This window comes from Neodiprion virginianus, chromosome 5 (genome assembly GCF_021901495.1).
Source record: "Neodiprion virginianus isolate iyNeoVirg1 chromosome 5, iyNeoVirg1.1, whole genome shotgun sequence".
NCBI classification, from domain to species: Eukaryota; Metazoa; Arthropoda; class Insecta; order Hymenoptera; family Diprionidae; genus Neodiprion; species Neodiprion virginianus.
The window spans coordinates 27401998-27419993 of record NC_060881.1 but is presented as its reverse complement, the minus strand read 5'-3'; the positions used below and the strand labels follow the sequence as shown (position 1 = coordinate 27419993).

The window sequence follows — 17996 nt, the reverse complement described above, 5'->3', positions numbered from 1 at the left end:
GCCTGAGGCATGTTATTGTGAAGTTAGAAAAAATGCGCCTAAACTATTATCTGAATAAAGCTGAAGTCTGTATGATAATGGATAGGAACAAGTATTTTTTTTTTTATAATTGGAATATTTTTTTGCAGGTGTCCTGTACTCGGGGGTATTTTATATCTGCAGCTTCATTACTGTGATTTTTAACTCATGAGAATAAATAGTCAGTGGCGCCATCTAGTAGAGATCTAGAAAATAATCGGTACCAAACCATGTTAAGCACGTGACCTGACAAATTCAATGCTTCTATAATTGAAACGTGGTACATGACCTACATGACGTTTGTGAAACAAACTGGGTGTCAAGTGTCAACTCCCAGTAAATCACAATAAACAATTTGGTTGGAATTTTTCGTGTCTTCCGAAGGCCGATAAGTGGTGAAATTTTGTCGAGCAGGCATGAATATCGTTAGGATAAATAAGAAAAATGTATTTTACATAATATTTGCACTGCTACTGAGTACTGTCAAAGAGGCACAAATGGGTGGGTGAATTGTTTACTCACATTTGTTTAACTTAACCCAGTCTAACTCGTAACCGAATAAGCGGCATTGCTTTGACAATGTACTTGCTACAATTATTGCACTGGACTTATTGTCAGAGTTCCGATTACAAACATTTCAGGTGGAATGGCAGACTTCGTGAAGCATGAAAGAGAAAAGAGGAACACAAATTCTACCCTCCAGGAAGATTGCCCGGCTGATAAACAATGCTCAGAATTAAGCGTGGAATGCCTCAACTGTACCACAGATCCGGGGTGCATCTATGGCAAGACTATTACATCGACGTGTACAGTTCGCAACGAGGTCAAATGTGTGGTATGTTGATTTGTGATTAAAATTAAAAATCAAGTCAGTAGGAGAGATGACAACAACTTATGATATTATGGTTTTTTTTTGTCACTTATTTTCTTCACTTTTTTACAGCATCACGATAACTTACTATAGAATTACTCGTCACTTTATTCAATTTCTTGTCCATCAGGGTGAACAAACTTTTAAAAAAGACTACATTTGCCGCTACTGTTATCAGACTGAGCACTGGGAGCATAAATGCCATCAAAAAGCTACTTGCAGCTCAGTTGCCTCTCCTCAACAGTTTTATCGGTACGTATTAAAGCACCTCTTAGTTACTGTTATTCTTAATTAATTCGGATTAAGTAAAAGGTTGAACTGGGAATATGAAAATCTGCAGTTATGATAGTATTGACACTACTACAGTACATCTGATTAATTATTTCATGTTTAAGTACAAATTGCACAGTCAATGGCGACATTGTCTGTTTGGGTCACAGAAGATTCATGAAAAACTTGCCTTGCAATTGGATAGGCGGATATAGATGGTCAACCGCGCTCATACTGAGTATTACTTTGGGAGGATTTGGAGCTGATAGGTAAGTTGGATTTCTCACTTGCTCACATTTCTGATTAGTTGTCTTTCTATTATTAATAATGTTGGGGTAAATATTCGCAGGTTTTATTTGGGTCACTGGCAGGAAGGAACGGGAAAACTGTTCAGCTTTGGGGGTCTTGGAGTTTGGACATTAATTGACGTAGTACTTATTTCCATGCGTTATTTGGGTCCTGCCGATGGTTCGTTGTACATTTGAATCACGAATAGATTCCATGAATTTCAAGAACTCATGCTTAAATTCATCATCGCCATGTGGAATAATGTTTAAGGAAGATTTGATTGTTAATTTTTAACTAAGCCATTTCATTATACACTGTATTGACATTATTATTTATTATTAGCAATATATGATCACAATTCGTTTGTGTTATTTTCTCATAAGTTCATCAATAGCTTCCCCGATAGTTGTGACCACTTTTTCCACCTTCAACGGTCCGATATTGTTAACCTGGCAAAATAAATATACGGGATACATGTAGAGCAGAAATTTGATAACTACTCGTGAAAAGACATAATGTATACTTACTAGTATAGAAGTGTATCCCAGTGTCTTGATTAGCCTAAGTTTCAAGTTCATTAATCCATGTGGTTTCCGAGGTTTACACAAACACGTGTAATTGTTCAACAAATCGACGTGAAGCCATCTAGAAACAAAAAGTCATCTGTTCTTAACGGAACCGTAGATCTATAACAACTTGTTATCCCTACCCTAGTGTTTCGTGCTTTGCGCTGATCCCATATATTCGTATCTCATTAACTGGGCAGTCAACATTAATCTCGCTCAATTCCAATTGACTTTCCAAACACTTCAATATGCTACTGATGCATTCAAGCTCGCTGTATTCATTTAACAATGGTTTCTTGTTTGGGTCCCAGATGAGGTTGGATGGAATTACCACTGTGGGTGCCTCAATTTTTATGCATGCCAATAGCACGACCAGTCTCCCAGAATCTTCTAAAGAGTTCTGGAGTAGTGGGTGGAAAATTTGAACGCGAAAGCAGTATTCTATGATCTGTAACAAAATGGTTGCATCGAATTTGAATATGTAGTCATCCATGAAACACGCCTAAAAGTTATTGCGCAATTATTATATTCTCTCTATGTTCTGAAAGCATTTTGATTTTCATTTATGATTCTGGCTTTCATACTAACTCAGTATACACACCTGACGACATTTGGATCCCAGTATCCAGAGGGCCAAAAGTGAGCCACAGAATGCTTTGGGATACCTGGAAAATGCGTCTAAATTATCTGACAAAAATTTCTCCACATATAAGAGTTGACTGTGGGTTAATTTATGGTTCAGGGTGCTGACGGCCCACAGTAATCTATCAATATCTTTTACTCTGATCGCATCTTCGGCTGCGATATTATCTTCTGATATTGATCCGCTTTTACGCATTTGCAAGAAAGCGTCTCCGACTAGTCGGTTTATCACCTTGGAGTCAGCCTGCAGGATTTCTGCGTATAGCGCCAAAATTGGTACTGCGAGTGACATTTTGTATTTTTCCTTATGCTCGAGGATTCTTTTACTCAAATGATCCAACGAAAATTCACGCGATGGACCGGCATGCCGCATAGCCTTTAATAGGGGTACAAACAGCTTTTGATTCTTTAGCAATTTCTCAACATTTCTTTGCACCGTTCCTTCTATGATGTGAATTATTTGTCGGTCAAGTTTGACTCCGCATTTAAAGGCAGCTATTGATACGATACATTGTTCGATTATAGAGAGTTTTTCAAAGTCTGAGAGATACTTCAGCGTGTATCTAACGTCCAACAATGCCTCCGTCTTTCTTAGGCTCATGAGAAACAACAAGTTCATGATTTGAAGGGAGCTTTGTTTGTTTTCAGACAGGCGTAAGCGCAGTGTTTTAATCGATTCCAAGTAAAAGCCCAGCCACATCACTTTAGTTGGTGCTGTTCGGGCGAGTTCATTCAAAAGAATTAGAGTTTCATCAAAAGACAAATCGCACAACATGCGACTACATGTTTCATCCACTCTCTTAAGCAGGAACAGGAATTGCGCATTATTAGGTTCCTTATCCAGTATGTCTATGATGATTAGTATGGGAAGCAATTTTGACGCAGTTTGTGTAACTGAGGTACTATTTGGGCTTTGTTTGATGTCATCAAGCGGTGTAAGTTGATTCTTTCTCAATTCACTGGCTATGAAACTTTCTCGTTCTGGTGTTTTTATGTTCAAACTCATCATATACTTTTTCAAATTTGATTTCGACATAATGTTTACTTGAAGATAATTCAAAAATGTGTTGTGCAAGTTTTCTACTCTTTGACCATGTTCTTTGTATTCGTCAATCGATCGTTCCTTCGCATGATACAAACTGGCTGTAATTCTATTATTTCTATTTACAAAATAGCAGAATAATTTCCTGTATAAACAAGACTGCATTTCGAATTCTGGAAATGAAATATACGATGTATATCTGAAATATGTATATAGGTATGAATTTAAGTTGGTGGGGAAAGAAATTGTCTCAAAAAACTAAAACAAATCGCCAAACGGTTTCAGGAATCGATTGATCCAAAAATATAGAAAATTAAATGATTCAATCATGAGACTGCCAATAATTGTGACAACTATTCGACTGCATTCTGTGATCGTTTGGAAGGAAAGTTGACTTGTATAGAAGTATTCATTGTAAAATCAGGTGCAACTTCCAGTCAGCGAAACAATCATTTGTTCAATGTGTGATGTTTGGTCTGGGTTTCATCCTCTCTCATCATCTTCTCCGGATGTAATCATCGCCTATAACCTATAAAATCGAAAACAAACGTCAACCTTCTAACCGTTGTCTCATTGGCAAGTAACGAAACGCGTAGTTTCGGTTGAAAACTGCTCACCCATCGCAGACAAATATCAGTGAGGTGAATCTTTGTCAAGAGAAAACGTTGCGACTTAAAAAAACACACTCGTCAATTTGGTGAGCGTGATAACCACGAGATCGTTGAGTTACTTGAAACCTAACCTAACTGTCTAACTGTCTATTCCCCTGCTTGGTAAACAGAATTCGACAGGGCCATTTAGTCGATCTACTAAAACTATGAGCTAGACAGGAAGCCAAAGATGCCAACTGTAATAGCCCTCGATGTTTCCCTGTCTATGCGACGCCCTGTCGTTGGTTCGGTCACACCAGATGGAACGCAGAGCGAACAACTCACCCGGCATCACCTTGCCATTGCTGGAATAAACGCTCTCATCGATTATCTACAAGTTAACTCTAAATTGGAGTTTGTTGCACTGGTGAGTATCTCTGTTCATTGACACTATTGAGATGGAAAAGTAAAGAGAATAACACCGCTTATTCCACAAGGTTGTATTCTCCTCGCTGTACGAGGTCATCTGTCCGTTCACCAGAGACTATGATAGCATCAGAGCAAAGCTGCAGAATATCGAAGAGTGCGATAAGACCTGTGTCGAGACTGCGTTGCATGGCGTTAATACCGTAGTTATGGCAGAATGGGGCAATACAACGGCTTGTCAGGTAGTTCTTGTCACTGACGGCAACCCTGGAGTTGGCCCAATGTCACTGGGAGACTCTCTGAACTCGCTGACCGTTAAACGGGACTCGAATCTGTTTCCTCTACCGTTTCCTTACCCTGGGAAATTGACCGTTGTTTGCATTTCGTCACAACAAGGTATATATAGTTCAAAAAATTCCTTTGTAAAACGATGTATTAACTCTTCTGACTTTTATGCGGCCGCTTTTACATTTATGTAATTTTTCCTCTAGTTATTTTCGATTTAATTTGTGCTCTAGATCCGGGACTAGCTATTGGAATGCCGCTGTATCAGCGACTAGTCGAGTTGGCGGGAGGCAACAGCATAGTCTTAGTTCCTGAGGGACCATTGACGAGGAACTCAGTGACAAACTGTTTTCAAAAGTTGGCTGAGGTTAATTACGTCTCTTTTCAAGGGTACTTGAAATGTGGACAATTGGGTTCTCGCATTCTCCTGTCTCCACCACCTCTGGTATCTATATACCTTTCACCTTAAAGAGTTTTAAAAAGAGCCCCATAATATTTGGCAGAAATCTTTATAAGTTGTTATATTAAAAAAACTTTAAGCTTCTTAACAATTTTGCAGCCCTACACGAAAAAGACTGATTTTGAGATACTGACTGGTCAAACGATATCAAAAACTCTTGAAATTTGCGGCTTCATATCCGTGGTCGATGTCGGAAGCCCAAACGCGATATCGAGGCATTTGGTCCTGCCGCTTCCTACAGAAAGAACAACAAGTATGCAGGGAATAAACCTCGAGGAAGACTCTGACACAGACGACAACGGGGATGAGGGAAAAACACCTTCGTTCTGTGTCCTGCTGCATGGCGCGCTAAAGGTAAACGAATCGAATGATCTTACATATTCCGGAAACACTCTGGACACAGAGCGAACACTGCATCTCGTTCTCTCTTCTTTCCGTTGTGGTCGAAGGTCGAAAACATGGCAGCTCTGTGTTTGCTGAATAGCGACTGGTATGGTTTCATCTACTCCTGGGCAGACACCAAGAAGAAGTCTAACTTAATGCTGACTGTGCTAGAGCCGGGTTCGGACGTTATACCTTGGCTAGGAAATTTGAATAATTTGGGACCAGTCGATGCGAGTATCTTGAAAGACGGAGAAAGCGGATTTCCTGTAAAACCGACTGAGAAAAGGAGCTACTCCCAGAACGCGCCCTCTTGGATACGCCAGGTCGGACTACAGTCGGATATTCAAAAGATCTTGAGGCATGCCAGAAAGTTGCCTGAGAAGACACAGAATTTTTACAAGGTGGGTATTCGACTGTGGATTGGGATTAGAATGTATCTACTAGTTATGTTCTTTCTTTATCTAGGAATTGAACAGATTAAGAAGAGCTGCGTTGTCGATGGGATTTGTCGAACTTTTGGATGGCCTGGCGTCTATATTCGAAAGAGAGTGCACACTTCTTCCCGCCAACTTGAATCCGGACTGCACGATACAGATGGGACACGTTGCCGAGATGCTGAAAAAGCCGTATTCTCGAGAACTGAAGAACAATATAACTCCTGTTCGAACAAAATTTCATCCCGACTAGATCATACGTTCAAAGAAACCTATATCCAGTTTATCATTTCTTTTGTTCTATATAAAGAATGCACGAGTAACTTGGTGAATTTTAATTTAATTATAATCATTAAACATTTTTATAAAAAATATTTTATTACATGCCAGAGGATAATACTTGAAATCTTTTTATCAACGTGATGCACGTTGGGTTTACTCGATTATTTCTACTATCTCCTTCTTTCGCCGATTATTTTAAATTCAATGCGAAACAAATTTTTCCCTTTGTCTCGATCGTTTTTTTTTTTTTTTTTACTAAGATTAGATCAATTTTTAGCAGCGTCAAGCTCTTCGAGAGCCAGTCGTATCACGTGGTACAATCCCTTGGCGCTTTTAGTTGCGGGGTAGACATTTAGGTCGGGTACATGAACGAAAATCGTATTGTCAGATCGTATCTCAAGAGACTTGCGAAATATGTATTCGCAGAGATACAAGCCTGCGTCTTTTGACAAAACGGCTCTGCAGCCCTCGTCGTTGGAAGATATCGAATCATCGCGGCAATTCAGCTCGTCGCAAATTCTCTTTACGTTTATACCGGTCTCTATAACTTCACCGGGATCCTCTAGTAATTCGTTTTCCGCAATCGGAAGGCTTTGAAATACGTCCAATTTATTGTAGCCACTTCCGTGCGCTCGGCATTCCAACTCCAGACAATTCGCCATGCCGGAAACACCAATGTGCACCACAAGCTGCGGAAAAGAAATAGGGAAAAATAGATAAGATAGATTAATCAGTGAAACGAAGAAAAGGATTGAAAACCAAAAATCAAATAAGTTTCCGCTCGGTAACTTTTGTCTCTTGAAAGGAATGAAAAAAGAAGATTCGGTTTATCTACTTTCTTGAATAAAATTTGGTCAAAGTTCAGAAATTTCCATGCAAATAACTCCGCAGAGATTAGATTACACGGTGTTTGATCATGTGATTACCATGGGTTTGTGCTCCAACCATAGTTTCGGTATCAGATGTGAGACACTCTCATAAGCTACCGGAACTTCCATTGTGACCATGGTCACGTTGCAGACATCCTCAAGATCCGAATTTTTGAGTTCCTTAACCGCTTCCCAGCTCGCATTTTTCGGATGCCCTGCGAACGGGCCAAATCCCGTTACCAAAACAACGCGATTTCCCTTATTATTCTCATTGTCAGTCATGATTTTCTCCTGATGATTATTCCCTGAAACATATATTTCAATGTTTTTGATACTTCATTCGATATCTTCTCTCCTTTGATTCTACCGTTATTAAATCTTCAGGCGACTTGCAGTCGATTCGATGGACGCAACGATCGTTTACTTCGTGACATTTTGTTTATTAATTTTCGAAAATCATAACAGTTATAATGATTTTGGATCAATCTCGATCGCTTGCTATTCCCGTACGTTTTTCCCGAAACTAAGATACCGCGATCAAAATCCAAAACCGCGAAATAAACTTTAATTGTATTTCAACAAATCAGAAGCACTCCTTAGCTACGTTAGACTGGATACAGGAGTTGTGACACGAATAGAAAGAATTGCAACATTTGAAAAGTATACTAAGCAGCGTTTATCCGTTCCATCATTCCTCTCATATTTTTGGCGGGAGTTATTCTCTGCAACTCCATTAAAACATTCTCCAAATACTTCCTCTAACAAATTCGATCCAATTTCGCGAATCGTATCTCTTTGCGGAAGGTTAACGAAGAAATTCGATAAATTTTGAAATTTTGCACTAAAATTTTTACCCTGCAAGAATCTTCACTTATCGATGACGGAAAATATCTGAATCTTCGACTACCCACCTTTTTGCTTCGACGGTAATTCAGTTTATTGTTGGGAAGCAGCGCCGAAAAAGACAAGCTTTAAAAAAATCCGATTACGACCGACAACGTATGCATATATTACAATTATATCAGATACTGAGAAACACCCGCGTCCGATTATCCTGTTACGTTCAACGGGGCGTGTGATCAGACGAGTTCCACGATCTACGAGGAAATTCCACTACATGATCGCTGATTAACTCGCGATTCGCTGCAGCTTGCGCCACGTGGCCATTCGCCTAATGCAACGTTTCGGCGCGTGCTCGAAAACTAAGGTCCGTCTATCAACAACCGATACTTACTACTTATTATCTGCCCCTCAGTGGTCTGACCATCGCGGCAAGTAGTAGCGGACTTAACGCGTCCTGTTCGTCCAATCAACTTCCCTTTTATTCCGTATGAGCGCTTCTGACGTTCCGAGGTATGTCTGACCTATACATAATTTTCTACGCCTAGCGCTCGATTCGATTTTCCAGACTCTGGGGCCGCCTCTTTCAATGAAATGGCAAACTTTAGAGATGCATGGACACTAGAGTCTGAATGAAAAATTGGAAAAAAAGAAACTCTTAAAATTATTTAGCATTAATATTTGCGCCAATGAATTGCGCGTATTTGAATGAGCAAAGCTGAGATATCGACAATTGCAGATAAAGTGTTTAAGTTAGGACGTTTCCAATTATTATACTTTGGTGATTTTGGTTCGGTTTAATCGTTTTTCGGCTCATTTTCTTTACAAATAGTTAATTCCCAGAGTGGATAAAAATAGATTCGTGTAAACATTGTGCAACAGAGTTGGTTACAATTATATTTGCGCGTTATAACTATACTATACTGTAAGACGTCTGGGATGCTTTTCAAAGTATCTGTGGGAATCTAATCAGCGGTCAAACTGTTGGCAAACTCATTGAGATTGGATTAAAAAACACTAGCGTATAATTATTTTGAACGTTCTAATTATGAAAAACATTCTTAAATTGTTAATATTTTAACTTCTGCTATTCAAAGCTGCTGAAATTCATTTCTGTTACGTAGTAGGATGTCGATTAATAGATCTTGACTATCGTTGGTGCCAATGATTTGGCAAGACATTTTTCAAAAGGTGATTTTTTTCGTTTCCTATCTATTGATTCAGACTGTGGAACCCATTCAGTATTAAAATGAGATAGTCAAGTTTGGAACCCGAGTATACTTATAAAAAAAAAGCATTTTAGTGGTTCGTCAGCTGTATAATGGAATGTTATTTTAATCCAAGTTCTACTACTTCGGATTAATCGTATTTTCATAACGTTACTGGTGTATCCTGGAATCATACGATTGCAGAATTATATTCTTACGCCAAATTTAAGTCGGTAATAATTTTCACTCGTTCTTGCTCTTACTATATGAAAGGAAATGTCGCTCGAATCTGAAATTTTGTTCAGTTTCAGTTTGAAGTATGAGTAATCGCGGCTGTCCACTGTGGTGGAAATTTTCTTTAAAATCCTTTCAAAAACGATGAGAAAAAAGGAGAAGAGTTTTTTATATCAAATCTAAGAGGTGAATAAAAATGTCTAGGCACTGAGTCGGAGGAGTTTGATTTTTTTTTACATTATATTAAATCGATGCTGCAGACGACTTGGGAATGTTGGGAGCAGACAGCAGTCGCCACTTTGGTAGAATGTATAGAGGCAGCAGCGGCACGTTCGATTCCTTTGTCGGGCACGTTTCCAATAGTCACAATTGAGAATATTTTTCAACTCTGATTTAATTTCATGAATTTAATAATTTCCATTCCTATGTGAAAACTGAGCTCTTTGATGTTTCCGTTTGAATGAGGCATTTTATTCCGCCTGTATACATACGTTCTATCTATACGGAGATATAGACCCTGAATTTCATGAATTTCTCTACACATATTATCTGCCTTATTCTGGGTGAGTCAAATCACGATATGTCGGAGAACGGTTATTGCCTGCAAATCTGTTTCAGACGAACCCACGAAACATTCTTTGCATAAACGCTGTTCCTTCACCAACATTAAAAAATTTGCAATTTATATGTAGGTACAAACTAGATACATTTTTATCAGTAATCCAGTCACGCATTACGTGAAAGACAAAACTTCTGGACATTCATTCGAAGGATGTGTTGAAATCTGAATAATAAATGTTGAGAGATAATCTTCGAAATGGTTTTAACGAGGCCGCGTTCATTTGTTTCACGATAAGCTCAAACACTTCTGGCAAACAATTAGTGGAATCCGCTCATACCGATGGTATAAGTTAGTAGGACTTAAAATCGCTGCAGCGGATTATTAGTCTTTTGGGTGATTATCGAGCTATTAGGACTGTATTCAACCGTCCACAGGAGTCTTCAATTGTTTTATTGCACGACCATAAAATAGTTGCGTTATTAAAAAGCCCTGGACAATGTTCAAATTCACCACAATCGTGGTTATTGTAAATTTACCTTTGAGCCGTTTATGGACTTCTTATTGTGAGTACAAGAGTAATGTACGCTTGAATGTTTAAATGAATAATTAATTTAAACAGTCTGCATCCGTACACTTTCTAGCAAAAATTTCGCGAGATAAATATTGGCGATTTATGCCGTGGTCAAAGTTGGAACCATAATCGACCTATTCTTGCCATTTTTATGTGCGAAGTGAAGTAGCGCTAGGTATCTAGCGAGTGCTAAAAACGATTTTATAAGGTAAAAGAAATCTGAAGCGTGTCAACGTCCGCCATTTTGCTCTTTATTGTCTTTGGAGTACGCTCATCGACTACTTACAAAGAACATCATCCTGGTGCATTAAACGAAACATTACGCGGTTGCCCTGCCATCTGTCCCATAAAAAATATCTATTACGTAGTATATTATTACAGTTAGTTGTAACGGATGTGAAACAAATAAAACAATCTTTCTGAGGTGGGTCGAAACGTGAGCTTAAAAAATTGTTCGCCTCACGGACTTTCATATCTTAATCGAGGTCAAGAAACAATTCTAAATTATTACAGTAACACTAAAAGTTGAGGCGTGGGTGAGGCATAGAGTACGTAACGTCCGTGTGTATGCAGTCTACGTAGCCGCATAGCTACAGAAACTCAATATAGTCCGGATCAGTGAAATCAGCGCCCTCAATTCACCGTTTGAAAACCTTGCTCTTTTACGCAATTTTAGCGTTTATTAAAGTTTGCTCGCAAATGAAACGAAACCCATATATAACCCACCTAATTTAGCGAGTAGCATTTTCGAGTGCGCGGACCACTCCAAGCGGCAGCCAGCCTCTGCTCCTCATCCTCCCTCCTCGCCTCTCGCCTTCATCCCTCTTCGCTCGTCGCTCTTCTCGGTCCCGCCGCCGCTTTACCGTTCCGCGGGGTTCCTCCTTTATTGACAGCGGTTATTGCCTAACTGCGTACCTACCTAATACGCGAGCTCGAAATCTGCATTCAGGGACGAACTAAACGAAACACCAAAAATCCCAAATTCCAACTTTTCCTCCGTTATTCGAGTCCTGATTTTTCAGCCCCTCTACCTGGCTTCTTCCTCGTCGTAATCACGTCTTTGTTTACGTAATCTTTCGATCATTGGTAATAACAGTACCGCCGTAATAGTCATGGGATTTAATACGTTTTTCATTATTTCAGTTGACATGTTATACTTTTTTTTTCCAAATCCTCAATTGTGTCCCACGTAGAAATCCAGCAAGTAGCCGGAGTTGCGAAGGAACATGCGTTACATTCGCGTTTTCACCGGGTACGCGGGAGAAGGGGGAGAGGGGGAGGGGGGCTTATAGTTCCGAGTGTGGGACGTACGGCCCTGTCTGGATTTGAAACTCTGTTAACTCACCGAATATTAACCCGTCCTAGCGAGATTAACCCTATTGTGCCCGTTGGAAATGATGACGTCACTATTAAACTCTCGACGGGTCGTGGTGGAAATTGATTAAACCATCAAATTAGTTGAGCTAATACTTATACCGCATGCACGGCTGTTGCAAGTGCAGCTGCTGCCGCTATACAGTCGCTACGAATGAATAATTGCAGACGCGTGACGGGGGAACATGATTTTGTAAAACAGTGTCATTATTGGTAAAAAAATTGTAAGTAAAGATTTTTACTGTCGAAACCGTTTCTTGGTCCCTTATCTATCGAAACTCATACGTGCACGGAGTTATATATTTACTCCACGGTCAAGGGTTACGGGGTTGTATTTTTGAAGGACCCGTACCACGCCACGGTGTGCCTGAAATGAATTTTTTAATAACGTAGCTTCATTACAGCCGAACTCGGGTGCGGAAAAAAAATCCTCTAACAGACACCGGCGTCCGTGAAAAACTTTTTTTTTTCTTTTCAACTTGACGAATTTTCCGCTGTAACACCTCTCATTCGTCGATGTACGCCTATAATTTCAGACATAAAAGTTCTTCTTGTTTTCACTCTAATTGGGTATGCGTTAATACGCTGTAAAATTGGTAAGAAATTATATTATTCCAAACAACTAGGTAAACTCAACATACATATACATATATATATATATATTATATATATGTATATATATATATATAGATACGCAAAGCAAAAAACTGCAAGCCGATGAATAAATGGTTTGTTATTGCATACAGAATTTATTAGCGAATCTAATACCTAAACTGTCGATCATTTACCAATATTTGTTTTTTCGTTAGGCTGAAGGTTGTATCATTGAGAATCAATATTCTTTCGATTATCTCGTTACAACGAAAATTTGATAGACTCGTCCGATTTCACTGTCACGGTGACTAATTATTTTGTTCGGAAAAGTTTTTTCAGAAAATTCTCAGTGATAGAAGTTTTTTGTTTTTTTTTTCCTATCAATTAGTGAAATGGAATGAATGCACCAGGATTTTCACCGTTCACCAAAGGTTAGTTCAAGGTGAACAATAGTAGATTCGTAATCCTATTATTGGTTTCGACAAAACTGTGATAAAATTGTAAACAAAAAAAATTGATCGGCGACTTCAGAACCCCCTCAGCCACATAACGAGTAAGTACTGAAATAAGTAACAAGTAACCACCCGAAATAAATCTCTTTATTCTCGTCAGGATTAAGTGCAAGACAATCAAGAAGGTATATTAATCCATTCCGTGAGAGATTTATAACCCAAAGTTGCGCGGTGATTAGCTTGAGCTAATCGTTGTGGCCCCGAAAGAGGGAAGTGTGAACAATTTGTCGCATTGTCAGAGGTTGTAGGTACCCTGTTGCAGCGGGGTGAGATGTCAGGGGGTATTTGAGGGGTGGAAGAACGGGCACGAGAATAATTATCGAAGAGCTCGTTTGAATCTAACTGTTTCCTTTATTAGGAGTCTACTCGGTGCTCGGTTCGTACGTACGGGTACCCACCCCCCCCACCCCCATTCCCACCCCCAATCCCAATTCCCATGTCCCCGTTCTTCCCTTCTTCGCCCGTGAAGTGGTGATTCCGCACAGGACGAATTTCGCAGGGAATTACCCCCCATTATCATAATTGCCACCATTTACCGATAATATCTCACCGATCATCATACCGGCTTTGAGAACTTCCCCGCGCGGATACGCCGCTACGCGTCCCTTCCTTTTGACTCGACCCTCTCCATCTATAAGTACGACATGTAGCGAAATGTCTATACACGTTAACGCTCGCAGCAACGCGCTTTGTGCAATTCGAGTGCATCGTTGCAGGCTCTCTTCTATTTTCTCATTTCCAAAACCGGGTTTAACGGTGTTACTATCCTTGTAGGTATATATATTTATAAATCGATCTAGGGAAGGATGTAAAGTTAACAGAAAATTTATTTTCAATAATATACCCGACTGATAATTTAAAATAAACGTCCAACGCAAGAAATATCAGTATAAATTTTTTTTTTTTGTTTTTTTCTTTTTTCACTTACAGTAGTCTAATTTAGAATTCAACCCGTAGTTTCTATCCAGACAATTTTAGAGACTTTCACGTGCAATGTAACCTCGGTAAATGGCTGAGAAGTTTTGATAAGTCAAATCTGTAGTGACTTTTGTTGAGTTTCCTTGGTCGTGATTTATTCATTTACTGTTTCATCCTTTGTTAAATAGATATTGCAGAGTTTCGAAGTAAGAAAGGGCATTGGAAGTAGCGTTCGCTAGTGAAAAGAACTTTCTATTACAGAATTAATCTGACTGCAGTGAAAATAACTTGCGCGATATATCTGTGATTGTTATCGGTATAAATATTTTTGCTGTATTCCATGTTTAGACGGTAATTATGTAATTATACATGAAACACGAAACCAGTGTCCGTTGAACTTTGCATGCTGTTCCTGACAGATTTTAGCTGCAGGGGGTGACCGTAGTCTAAAAGGTGGCATGGTTGCATAGGAACTATTCGTACGAACGAATAAATTTATCCACTGACACATTGCGAATGGACAGTGAAATATTAAAGAATGATTGAAAAACCTCTAGGCGTATTTTTTATTATCGCGAAAGCAATCTGTATGATAGGTTTCTTAAAAACGTGTGGTGTACAAGTAGCAGGGTGTTTCACATCCAACAAAAATTCGATTTTTCTATAGGCGTATGCAAAAATTGCTTGATTCTAGCCTACAAAGAAGCTTCAGAAAGACCATACACTGAAAATAAAAATTGATATTAGCGCTCCTTTAACGCGTAATATTTTTTTTATACCGCATTGAAAACTGTACTATGTCCCAAAAAAATTATCGAAAGCGCATTACAGAGAAATGTTGATACAGATGGGTCGCAAAAAATGCCATAATGCATTTCTTCATGAAATATAAAAGAAATAATGTTATAAAAATGAATATAAAATTTTTTTGACGATCCTTCGATATCAGCGTTTCTCTGCAATGCGTTTTAGATAATCTTTTCTATCCAATTACCGGACTTCTTTGTATAGTACAAAAGAGACGATAGGTGTTAAAGGGGTGTTAATATCGATTTCTCTCCTTCTTCAAAAATCGTTTTCATCGCACCCTAAAATTGGTGCTATACATTGCTCAGTATTTTTGAGACTTCCTTTTAGATCAGGAAGCAAGGATTTTCTTTAACCGACTGTAAAATTGTGAAAATAAAAAAAAATTCGAAACACCCTAATACATACTAACTGTATAACTATTACGATCATGAAAGAGCCGTTGCTGTATAATAAAAGTAAGTTTTTTTTCCTCATTAAATGTGGATCTTCGAGCAAGGTCGGGAATGGCGTAATTACGAATATTAATTGCGTTTCCTCTCAGCGGGGGTCCGAGTGCAGATGTCAAGTCATTATCATCCCGAGATGCGGCGCGGTGTCGCGGAGGCTTGGCGGCTGTGGCCGAGCCTCGATCACCCGTCGTCCTCCATTTTGCATCTCGCTTTAGCTTCCTTTCACCTCTTCGCCACCCCGGTGCTTAACCGCCCTTCTCTTTCCGCTCTCTCTCTCTCTCTCTCTCTCCATCTCACCACTCTTCGCCCCCTTTATTAGCAAGTTAACAATGTTACTCGCCGATGAATAGCTGCGGGGATGTATCATTACCAATGTGTCATCAGCAGCAAAAGCTACGCTGCTGTGTCGCTCTTGCAGACCTCCAAGTTCTAAATAGGTACCCGTCCTTATTCCAACAAGTATCGTGCGGCGCGAGGCGGTATTCGATCATAGATCGGCTGACAAGCGATTGAAATTAAACTAATTGATACATGAATAAAATTAATGATTTCGAACGATTTCAAACAATGTCAAGGGATTTCAAGTGATTTCAAGCGATTTTGAAGCGACTGCTTTTCAAAGTAGTTTGCGATTTTAACAAGTAAATGTAATTGCGATTTCATGCAATTTCAAGTGATTTATTACGATTTCATGAGATTTTAAGTAATTTTAACCGATTTCACATCATTTCGAGTGATCTAAAAGTTACTGACTGCTTTTCAAAGTGGTTTGCGATTTTAACAAGTAGATATACGTGCGATTTCATGCAATTTCACGTGATTTCATGCGATTTCATGCGATGTTAAGTGATTTTACTTGATTTCACATGATTTTACGCGATTAAACGTCATTTCAACTGATATCAAGTAATTTCAAGCGTTTTAAAACTGACTGGTTTCTAAAGTCGTGTACGATTTCAACAAGCGATTACTCCCTTGGCGCGGTGTTATTGAATCTTCTTTCTCGTGCTTCTTACCCTTTCAGCTCTCCTATACGGCGTCATCAAGTTTTCAAAAACAGCGATAAAGATTGCAAGTGAATTTGGCCCACTTTGAATTCTCAAAGTGATATGATAAAACTGATTCTCGTAGTCATTCTGTTCTTACAGGTGAAGTTTGTACAGCTTTCGGTACATCATTTGTGCTGACAACGATTCTTTAACCGAAGTATTACGAATCCGCGTATGATAAATTAATTTCAAGAATAGAATACACAATGAGAATCAATACTCCGTATTGACCCGATAATAAAAAGGTTTTTCAATCACGCATTTTCCTCATTTTTTCCATTAAGCGCAGGTGTATATGCATAAGTCGTCGCCGATATGCGTTAACGGGTGCTTATCGGTGTGCGAGACGAGGCTAAAACGAGGAATAAAACTTTAAAAGGCGCAACGATTGGAGTGCCTTTTGTTGCTAAGTAACACTCGTGCAGAGCGCGCACCCCCAATCGAGGGAGCTAGTACATAGGCTCCATTACACTCAACTTGAAAACTTTCAAGCACAGTCGAACTTAAGTCACCCCGCGCATCGACTTCTTCGCCATTTTCAACGGTGCCTGAAAACTTAGCCGCACGTCGCCGTTTCTTTCGACGTATGCAAGAAAACTAACATTCGTGAAGAAAATTTGTACAATCATTATTCACCTGGCGAATAGGAATTGAGGAGAAGTCCAATTGAGTGACGTCATTAATGACATCGTGATGTAGTCGTACAATGGTTTGATGGTTTGTGGCGAATGATCGTGAAACAGGAGGATGTGAACGCGTAAACAATGGCTATGGGCTAATTGCGCGTGAAATGGTTTCGGGATCCGGTTGAAACGTAAGCTTTTTTTTGGTTCACTGCTTACAGAAGTTATTGAAAGTATCGGTATCAGCGATAACGTGCGGACATCGAAGCTTTCCGCGTCGTGCAAGTTTCCACACCACTTTTCTCGAGTATCGACAATCCACTCTCTTTCCACAAGGAGACGGTCGGACCTTTTCATCTCACTCTTATATCGTTCAGCAGGTAATTCTCATTCTATACAGGGAAATAACTACGTTTTGTGACGGAAGCTCTTTATTATCTGATATTGGTCAATTATGTGTATACCGTACAAACTGTTGGCACCACAGTGTCTCAGTCCACCTCACGTTTTCACGAAACTTTTTTTTATCCATCGCTGTTCTTACCATCATCCCCGATTATTCGTTCGCTCTGGCCATTTAAGTAGGGTTAGGAGTGTTGCATATTTTTGAATACATAAGTGATGCTGAATCAGTCTTGAGAACGTTGTAACTTATATGTTACGAATGACAGTTTCTTATTGGATTCTGTGAATCAGTTCGGCTGGATAGGAATAAATGGATGAAACTATTTAATACGTTGACAGGGCATATTGGAGTGTAAGATGGCTGTTGAGAAGTAATTGGCAAAAATCTGGCTGGGAGAAAAGGGGTATTAAAAATTGATT

General features: G+C 39.3%; 4 protein-coding genes across 6 annotated transcripts; 2 read left to right on the top strand and 2 right to left on the bottom strand.

Annotated features, from left to right (window-relative positions):
• The first annotated feature begins 145 nt into the window (after positions 1 to 145).
• Positions 146 to 1808, top strand: LOC124304491 (TM2 domain-containing protein almondex). Of its 2 annotated transcripts, none has more exons than XM_046762812.1 (5): positions 146 to 519; positions 660 to 853; positions 1020 to 1141; positions 1330 to 1428; positions 1509 to 1808. In XM_046762812.1, exons 1-5 carry the CDS (start codon positions 435 to 437, stop codon positions 1642 to 1644), a joined length of 636 nt encoding a protein of 211 aa, XP_046618768.1. In that variant the 5' UTR covers positions 146 to 434; the 3' UTR covers positions 1645 to 1808. The 2 variants fall into 2 exon arrangements, with proteins under 2 accessions (XP_046618768.1, XP_046618767.1); XM_046762811.1 differs by having other exon boundaries at positions 150 to 519; positions 1285 to 1428.
• Positions 1723 to 3862, bottom strand: LOC124304481 (uncharacterized). Its single transcript, XM_046762792.1, has 4 exons — positions 2615 to 3862; positions 2157 to 2461; positions 1975 to 2092; positions 1723 to 1896 (listed from the first exon to the last, which is right to left on the bottom strand). The coding sequence occupies exons 1-4, from the start codon at positions 3860 to 3862 to the stop codon at positions 1816 to 1818; spliced, it is 1752 nt and encodes a 583-aa protein (XP_046618748.1). The 3' UTR covers positions 1723 to 1815.
• A 675-nt stretch (positions 3863 to 4537) lies between these two features.
• Positions 4538 to 6669, top strand: LOC124304482 (integrator complex subunit 14). The gene is made up of 6 exons (XM_046762794.1): positions 4538 to 4714; positions 4785 to 5109; positions 5232 to 5443; positions 5558 to 5812; positions 5908 to 6243; positions 6308 to 6669. The coding sequence occupies exons 1-6, from the start codon at positions 4538 to 4540 to the stop codon at positions 6527 to 6529; spliced, it is 1527 nt and encodes a 508-aa protein (XP_046618750.1). The 3' UTR covers positions 6530 to 6669.
• Positions 6670 to 6746: 77 nt separating this feature from the next.
• LOC124304492 (pyroglutamyl-peptidase 1) lies at positions 6747 to 8725 on the bottom strand. 2 transcript variants are annotated; one of them, XM_046762814.1, is made up of 3 exons: positions 8662 to 8725; positions 7485 to 7732; positions 6747 to 7247 (listed from the first exon to the last, which is right to left on the bottom strand). In XM_046762814.1, exons 2-3 carry the CDS (start codon positions 7707 to 7709, stop codon positions 6825 to 6827), a joined length of 648 nt encoding a protein of 215 aa, XP_046618770.1. In that variant the 5' UTR covers positions 7710 to 7732; positions 8662 to 8725; the 3' UTR covers positions 6747 to 6824. The 2 variants fall into 2 exon arrangements, with proteins under 2 accessions (XP_046618770.1, XP_046618769.1); XM_046762813.1 differs by lacking the exon at positions 8662 to 8725 and adding an exon at positions 8339 to 8655.
• Between the last annotated feature and the right edge of the window lie 9271 nt (positions 8726 to 17996).

Bases quoted from the DNA above. Each gene is read 5' to 3' on its own strand.
- LOC124304482 (XM_046762794.1), top strand. From the start codon at position 4,538: ATGCCAACTGTAATAGCCCTCGATGTTTCCCTGTCTATGCGACGCCCT. The intron at 4,715-4,784 runs GTGAGTATCTCT...TTATTCCACAAG, and splicing joins AATTGGAGTTTGTTGCACTG to GTTGTATTCTCCTCGCTGTA. The intron at 6,244-6,307 runs GTGGGTATTCGA...TTCTTTATCTAG, and splicing joins AGACACAGAATTTTTACAAG to GAATTGAACAGATTAAGAAG.
- LOC124304491 (XM_046762811.1), top strand. From the start codon at position 435: ATGAATATCGTTAGGATAAATAAGAAAAATGTATTTTACATAATATTT. The intron at 520-659 runs GTGGGTGAATTG...CAAACATTTCAG, and splicing joins TGTCAAAGAGGCACAAATGG to GTGGAATGGCAGACTTCGTG. The intron at 1,429-1,508 runs GTAAGTTGGATT...AAATATTCGCAG, and splicing joins GGAGGATTTGGAGCTGATAG to GTTTTATTTGGGTCACTGGC.
- LOC124304481 (XM_046762792.1), bottom strand. From the start codon at position 3,862: ATGCAGTCTTGTTTATACAGGAAATTATTCTGCTATTTTGTAAATAGA. The intron at 2,462-2,614 runs GTGTGTATACTG...ATTTTGTTACAG, and splicing joins TGGGATCCAAATGTCGTCAG to ATCATAGAATACTGCTTTCG. The intron at 1,897-1,974 runs GTAAGTATACAT...TTATTTTGCCAG, and splicing joins TGGGATACACTTCTATACTA to GTTAACAATATCGGACCGTT.
- LOC124304492 (XM_046762814.1), bottom strand. From the start codon at position 7,709: ATGACTGACAATGAGAATAATAAGGGAAATCGCGTTGTTTTGGTAACG. The intron at 7,248-7,484 runs GTAATCACATGA...TCTTTTCCGCAG, and splicing joins GGTTGGAGCACAAACCCATG to CTTGTGGTGCACATTGGTGT.